Here is an 8366-nt window from a genome sequence, read left to right as displayed (position 1 = left end):
GACAAAATATCGCCGCGCGCTTCACAGGGCGATCACCGGACGCAGCTCCACGTGCGTGACGTAACCGACGCAAACAGCGCGTCGAGCTGCTCCGACCTCCCCGTGGGTTTAGTTATCTTGCGATAACGTTGAGGCTCCCATGTGCTCTCTCTGCTGCCGTCGCTCCAGCGCAACACACACACACACACACAGCACCGTGCGACTAGTTCCGCCGCTAAAACAACTGGTGGCGCGGACTCTGGAGAGTCAAGGTCGACACTCGCCTCTGATAGATTGAAGTCTTTGGAGACTTACGCTTCACACGCACACGCACTCTCTCTCTCACACACACACACACACACACACACACACACACACACAGAGACAGAGAGACAGACAGACAAACAGACAGACAGACACCACTCCATCGCTCTCAACGCCAATCGGTGATCCGGTAAAAAAAAAAAAAATCCGAGTCCTCCCCCCTCCCGCGACTTCCAACAGGCCGCGTGTGTGTGTGGTGTGTGTCTCGTGCAGCACTCGGCGGTTAGTGTGACTCTGCTGCTGCTGCGGTGCGCCTCGTCTCGCGCGCGATCGGAGAGCTATGAGCAGAGAGCCGCGGCGCCTCTCATAACCAACATGGATCTTCCTCCTCACTGGACGCTCGCCTCGGTGCTGTGGATGTTATTGATCGGCGCGGCGGAGGACTGTCTCGGGGAGGAAGGTATGTACCCGGGTCTGCTCGCTTTTTATTTGTATGGGTTGATTCGTGGCCAGAACCTGCGCGCCACAGCCACGGCGGTTGACTTGACGGTCAGGGATGATCCGCGGTCCGGTGGAGAGAGATTTAATGCGGTTTTTGCAATCAGTCAGATGATTGGTTGTTTGGTACTTTGAGGTCGAAGAGGGGGTTTTGGGTCGGGACACCGAAAGTTGTGTTTTTTCAGACAGTCGTTGGGATGGTGATGGTCGCTCGTGGAGAGGGACGGAGGAACGGAGACGCGTCACGTTTGGCTAAGCTGAATGCGTTTCTGTTTCAAATAGTTTCACAGCAATACTCTCGACTGTCAAGTCAAACGGAAAATGATTCATTTTTTCTTGATAAACGACCAAAAAAATGTAGACTCAAACGTCACGTTTGAGTCGCTGCCGCCGGTGAGCGTCAAATGCACGGGGACGGGATGGGACCAATCCTAAAGCCTTTATAGGCTCCACAGTGATTTAAGTCCACAATAAATATCCAGTCGGAAACATGTTAAAAACACATCTGAGCGTTAACCTCTGTTTAATTAGAAAAGACCAACGTTTCACGAACTCCATCACCAAACTTAATCACCCATCTCACTACCAAGCTATGGTTTGAAAATCACCGAGTCCAAACTAAACCTGCCTATCTGTCAGGGAGCGGGATCCTTTGTAAACGAGGATGGAGACTAACATTAAGCGTGTGTTGTGTATTTCGGGTAGGCCTACTCAATTCAATGCGCAACTGGTACTCCTTTGTCCCGCCGCTGTATTACTCCAGAGCTCCCCTTCCACCCCTAAACCGGCCTCGGACGGGTTAAACTGCTCCTACCATCGCATTCGACCTTCTCAACCCTCCCAACATCCCTCGCAGTCAGCGGCACCCCTCAGTTGTCTTTAGAATCGAATCAATCCCAAATCAATCAATTCGAATCAACGTAGTGGCACCGGCACGTGACACGAGAGGGATTCAGCGCGCGCGACTTTTTGTGGCTTTGAACCCGTGCGTCAGTCGCTTTAGGTCCAGGGGGTGATCACAGCATTCTCTCCGGGCTGGGTCGCCCACCCTCCCCGTCATCATGTAACGGATCACTCACTCACCATCCAGGGGGTTGACGTGCTTTGGGACCAAACACGCACGCACGCACGGAAACACACACTCAATTGAAATTTAATTGTCGTTGATAGGCCACCATAATCACAATCCTCCTCATCGTGATTCATCGTCATCATGACTTACCGTGACTCGCGGAGGGATTGGTACAGGATTGGTAAAGGAAATTGTTTTGGCACGGCGTTGCGTGACACACTGACACACATCACCACGCACACACCACCTACACGCCACGGACTCGCGCCATTCAAAGCCATTGCGTGTGCGCGCCCACGTGACACCATATGTTCAAAAAATAATGTTCGCTTCGTTCCCGGACGCATGCCGATGCACGAGGATGCACGCAAGGTGCATGCGTGCGGGAGTTGCGTGTATGGTATATTGTTTTGACACTGCCGCAGGACAAACACAAACACCCCCCCCCACACACACACACCGGTCTATTGTGCTCTGAGGGGCACTGTTCCGTGGAACCGGTGTGTGTGTCTGACTGCGACTGGCCTTGGCTCGCTGTTTGAAGCAGTTCTGTGATCCAATGATACCATTTTTTAGTTTCCATGTTCTCACTTCTTTGATTTATTCCTGTTCGTAGACCGTTGGCCACTGCCAACTAGGTATTTTTTGCTCTAAGTGTGAAAACGGAATGCCACAGTCAAGGTTGTACCATTTACCAGACAGAAAATATGCCTGCGTTATCTTCTGAGTGTGTACAAGAACAAAGTACAATGTTCTTTGGAATGTCCTCAAATGTTTTGAATTCTCAAGCGTTGTCAAGTGCATTGGATTGTTCTGGAATGTTGTAGAATTTAGCCGAAGGTTCTAGAAGGTTGTCAAATGTTTGTAGAATTTTTTTGAGATTCTACAAACAGAATGTAGTTGAATGTTCTAGAATATTGTATCTCCGGCCTCCTCCTCTTCACCTCCCTATCTAACAGCTGTTCCCCCCCCCCCCCTCCCCCTACTCCTCTCCTCATGCATTCATCCTCCTATCGCTCTTATTTACTGTCAAACACCAGCAACTTGTACTTTCCTTCCCCCTTCCTTTCTTCCCTCTCCTCCTCTTCCTCGACGCTGCTCTCCTTGTGTCCTCCTCCTCCTCCCCCCGCCCTCTCCGCTCTCTCCTCTCTTCTCCTCTTGTTCTTCATCCCCTCCTCCTCCTCCTCCTCCCACCGCTAAGCGATTGCTATGCATCTCACATGGTAACCGTTAGCGAGCACTAATGCGATTGGGGAGGAGGGCACGAGACACACACACACACACACACACACACACACACACACACACACACACACACACACACACACACACACACACACACACACACACACACACACACACACACACACACACACACACACACAGTGTTCAGACTCAATCGAGCTGCTCCCTTTCCTTCAGGCGGTTTTCTCATTCCGAGCGCCTCACCACTAACACACCTTGGCATCTCATTGGGATCTCATTTACTTCCTCTACCTTTCCTCCCTCCTCCCTCCCTTCCTCCCTCCCTCCCTCCCTCCCTCCCTCCCTCTCTCCTGCCCACTGCATCCATCCTGTTTTTTTTTTCCAGAGCGGGAGAGAAGGGGGAGAGGTGGAATGATTGAGCGAGAGGCGGATAGGGAGAGTTTCGAAAAACTGCAGCGTGGCTTGTGTGTGTCTGTGTGCGTTTACTGGAGTGTGTTTTTCCCGGAGTGTGTTTTTGTTCGTGTGTTTACTTTGTGTGTGTCGAGTATCCTGTATGTGTGTGGGGGTTTACTTTCAGTCTGGTTTTGGTGCGTGTTTGCGTGCTTGCGTGCATCTGTGTGTGCATGCGTGTTTATTTATAGCCTGTTTTTGTTTTTCTGTGTGTGTGTCTGTGTGTGTCTGCGTGCGTGGCTGTGTGCTGTGCGAATGTGTGCACATCGTCTGTGTTTTGCCGTCAGCGTGAGGACCTTGGTGCGTGCCCAGCTCTGTGTATATCCTGCTGTTTGCCTGTTCATGCTACTTGACTGAGCGATGCGCTGAGCAGGTGCAAGGCGGCCTATTGTTTACCTTGGCCCCGAGAACACTTACTCCTGCATGACCTCTTCAACCCCGTCACTTATACATCATGCAGGTCTGCGCTTGCTTACAGATCACACCGGCATAATGTAAGGGGAGGAAGGAAAGCTAGCGCTGTTTTGCCGTTAAAGTTCCCCTTTAAAAGAGCATGGTTGTGAAGTTGTGTCTTTTTTATGAGGATTTTTACGGCAGGATTGTGGAGTGAATCTGGTCTCGCCTGGTTTATTCCCTAGCGGAATGGTTTAGTTCAAACCTCGATGTCATCAGTCTAGTTGTAGGCCTCCTGGAGGAAGATTGGCCCTAAACTCTACCTGCTCTTACCTGAATGACATGGATCTGAACTCACTATAAAGTGCTTTGGATTGTAAGTCACTTTTGGTAAAAGCGAAATTATAATGTAAATGGATTAAAACGAGTTCTTAAATGGTACGAGCTGCTAATACTTCTCCAGATAGAATTTAAGTTTTTTCTTGAAGGTGTAATATGAATCCTACCTACCCGTACGTTATGTAGCCTCTATGTTAATCTTCCCATGCTATGTTATCTTTACCTATCGGACAATAGTGGAACGGTGTAGCTACTCACTATGCAGAGCGTGATTGAACGTATTGATTTTTGCCGGTACGTTTGATGAAATGCATTCAGAATATATTCTAGCATGTGATATATGACTTGACGACTAAAATGTAGATTTCAGTTCAAGGGGACCATAAATACCGCACACACATAAACCCAGCAGATACACAACGTGTGTAGCCACACAGCAAGCTGTGAAAAACAATACAGAAAAAGTAACATTTTAAATTTCTCATTAAAAGTTGCGCTCCTACATGACACATCCAAAAATTCGCTTTCTAATCTCTTTATCATTTTCCAGGTCTTTCCAGGGGGGGTAAAGAGAAAAATTCTCCCAGCATGCAATGGACTTGATCTCTAAACTCGGGGATCAGAATGAAGACTAATTGTCTGAGATTGATGGAGGCTTGTACTCATTCTGCTGCCAACTATAAATGCTCTCTTGGCTGGCAAGGACAGACTTGGATCCATGTGTGTGTGTGTGTGTGTGTGTGTGTGTGTGTGTGTGTGTGCGTGTCAGCGTGTCAGCGTGTTCGTGTTTGTTTGTGTGTGTGTATGCTTGTGTGTGTGTGTGTGCGTGTGTGTGTGTGTTCACGCTTGTGTGTGTGTTTGTGTGTGTGTGTGTGTGTGCATGCTTATGCGAGTGTGTTTGTGTGTGACGTGTGTCTAAGTGTCTGTGTGAAAGGTCAGAGTGATTTGTGAAGTTGGCAGTTGTGGTTCCTGGGGACGTTTTCACCCTTCAGAGGACTCAGGGCCGCTGTCATCGTGACGGAGAGGGGTGGCGTGGGGACGGGGTGAGGAGGTTGAGGAACCAGGGAGGAGGAGGTGAGGAGAGGAGGCGAGGAGGTTGGGGAGGTGGACTCACTCGTCGTGTAGAGCAGGAGACCCTGCCTCCAGCCAGCGGGGGTCTGAAGAGATTTGAGCACAAAAAGGTTGGGACAAAAAAATACATTAGGCATTAAATATTCATCTTTTAACCTTCCTGGGTGAAATACGGAATAGCGGTTCCCTCTTTTAATGTAATACTTTATACTATCCGCTTTTTTAGTGACTTGGCCGACCGGTTTGGTTATTAAAGTGGTCTGACTGATGGAGGTGAGAGAGGGCTACTTTGTTCATCCCCGAAGGGAATTTCCTTCAGAGATGAGCGGAGTGAATCCCTAGCCTTTGGGTCTCCATCATATAGTCACTATTATCTATAATCTATCATAATCCATAATCACTCAATTGCACTATCCTTCCCCACATCTCGATGTAGCCAAACTTCTTTAGCGTTCTTACAGGAAATAGGAACGCAGCGGTGCATTTCAAACAGATGTTTTGGTCGCGGTGGATGAGGGGAACAGATTGTTAAGTCGATTTACAAAGGTAGACCCAGGGTGGGAAGGTAGGGGTCCATTTAGTCTAGTCGTCACTTTTTATAAATTGCTTTGGTTAGAAGCGACTGGCAAATGCCCTAAATGTAAATGTAGTCATGGTAGGATCTGGGTTCAAAACCCTGCTTCATCCACACCCTTGAGCAAGCCGCCCTAATGCCACCTGCGCCTTAATTCCGTGCATGTGTCGTGTCTCTCTCCCTAAAAGCGTGTGTGAAACGGCTAACTAGTAATTGGAACCAGAAAGCTCGGGCATAAGGGGATAGTGTGAACTGTAAAGCCATGACCGAAGGCAGAATCAGAGGCAGAGGGGGGTTGGTGTCGGCCCGGGGGGAATTGTATGCTGTCACAGTGACTTTGCACAGCGCCCGGTGTGTGTGACATGAAATGAATGTGAACAGCCTCCACCACATCCTTACTTAACCTCCCACTCTGTCACCACAGCACCCCGCACGCACACACGCTGGCTAGAACACACACACGCACAGTCGCACGCACACACACGCACGCACAGTCGCACGGACTGAACAATTGAGTTTGCGAGAGAGCATGTGTTGTGGTTGGGTTTCTCTCTCTCTCTTTCTTTCTTTCATTCTCTCTCTCTCTCTCATTCTCCCGCTCTCTCTCGCCAGAAATTTCTGATGCCTCCACAAGAATAGCGTGCTTGCTTCTTGTGCAAGTGTGTTTGTTTCGAGTGTGCTTGTCCCAGTGCGTGTGTATGTGGGCTAGCGTGCCTTTATTAACAGTGTGTTCAGTGGGATTGCTTGCGTATGCAGGTGCAACCGGCAGCAGAGCTGCATGGATGCAGGTTTTAAATGTAGGCTGCGGGATGATGAATTAATAATAAAATGTCACTTTTTGTGTGTGTGTGTGTGTGTGTGTGTGTGTGTGTGTGTGTGTGTGTGTGCTTGCACGGAAGCGCAGTGTCCTTCTCATGGGTGAATGGAAAAGTAGGACAACAATTAGCATAACGTTAGGGTGGACTTTCAGCAAAACAATCTGAAAGTTTCAGCACTATTTCTAATCGAGCATTTTCGGTCCATTCGTGAAATTATGCGTTTTTTATCCATTTGTCGGTTAAACGAAAATGAATGCGACATTAAAGAGTTCTTAAGTCGTCATTAGACTTTAGACTAGTGTGTTGCCGCTGATTGGTTTTCCTAATCCTAATGGGTGACAGGGTGCATCTTTCTCTGGTTTTTAATTAGTTTCAATTCAGCCGTCATCGGAGATCAATCTTCTTCCTGCCCTCTTCTGGCTCCGCGTGCAACACAGTAAGCGGCAGGGGGGCAACACTTTCCACAATTTTGGTTCCCGAGTATTTCTCCCACTAAAATATTTACTGTGGCTCAATCCACTCAGTGCGCCTTCAACACTCGTAGGCAACACGCCTTGAAGCGGACACAGGTTCGATTCCCGACCGCGGTACCTTCCTTGGTATTCCTTGTCTGTAAACACCCGTGTAAATATATCTATGTAGAAGAGTCAGATCTACCGATGTGCTTCTTGGTGATTCGCGCTTTACTAGAAGGTGGATGTGGATCCTATCTGTGTGTAGAACGCTGCCAGATGTTTAAAGGTTGGGATGTTTAGGAGTGATGGCGGCGTTGGGGGTCCTGTCCTTTTCTCATATCAAGGTGTGTAATCTCATTATCGTACGTTTCCACGGGAAAAGCCACGTCTTTGGGTTCCGTTGTCAGAGCGCGGTCGGGATTCGCCCAGTTACGGATGTAAATGTGTCTTCCTTTTAAAAAGGTCAGCTCTCTCTCTGCTTACATAAGGCTCCTCCATACCTCCAGCACAGCGGACTCAACTGAACCCGACTGTTTTTATTCCCCGAGCGCCGGTGGACAAGCTGCGTGCGGAACTCTCCTGCCACGTGTTCCGTAACACGCCGTTCGTGAGTTCCGGAACGCGCTCGTGAGCTCCGTGTGTTCCGAGCTGTAAAGGTGCCTCTGAGAATAGCTCGGTGCTCACGGACCCTGCTAGCCCTCGGAGGTCTGTCACCCGACACACACTCCTTTCGGGCGGGTGCACTCGCAGGCGCGTGAGAGAGGAACACGGACAGGCGTCCCCACCACCCCCCTCCTTCACACCTGTCTTCACACCTGTCCGCCTTCATGTCCAGCTTTGACCCCCTGCTCTTGGCCCTCCCCTCCCCCTCAGGCTCCACCACCAGCCCACCGCTCATCTTAGCTCCGCTTGCGTCGGCGCTCGACTCGTTAGGTCTGAGTGGAGCTCTCGCTCTGAGATCGTTTGGCCAGACCTTTAGGGAGAAGGAGTCTCGTAATGGTATTTTTTCGTGTCAGATCTGCCTCGTCAAAGGGGTGTGTGTGTGTTACGACTTATTCAACATGACTGGCCCACCTCGACAGGTCTGTCTGCTGTCCATTCACAATGGACGTAAAATATATATATATATATATATATATAAATTAATACTTATAGCTCTCGTAGGAGAGACAGTTCATGAAAGTTGAATGACTTTTCCAATGTGCCATCCCAGAGCATTTTACTGTCAAATAGTAATAGTCAGTAAG

General features: G+C 49.2%; 1 protein-coding gene across 1 annotated transcript in view; it reads left to right on the top strand.

The window, feature by feature from the left end:
* Nucleotides 1–618: 618 nt before the first annotated feature.
* Nucleotides 619–8366, top strand: part of epha10 (EPH receptor A10) — a gene marked incomplete at its 5' end in the record, with an annotated part of 156899 nt that continues 149151 nt past the window's right edge. The window contains one exon of the mRNA XM_079749336.1: nucleotides 619–703. Coding sequence (XP_079605462.1) covers nucleotides 619–703 — 85 coding nt within the window. The remainder of the gene's footprint in view (nucleotides 704–8366) is intronic.

This window comes from Pollachius pollachius (genome assembly GCF_949987615.1).
Source record: "Pollachius pollachius genome assembly, chromosome: 13".
NCBI lineage: Eukaryota > Metazoa > Chordata > Actinopteri > Gadiformes > Gadidae > Pollachius > Pollachius pollachius.
Note: the sequence above shows the minus strand (reverse complement) of the source record. Positions and strands in the feature narration are given on the sequence as shown.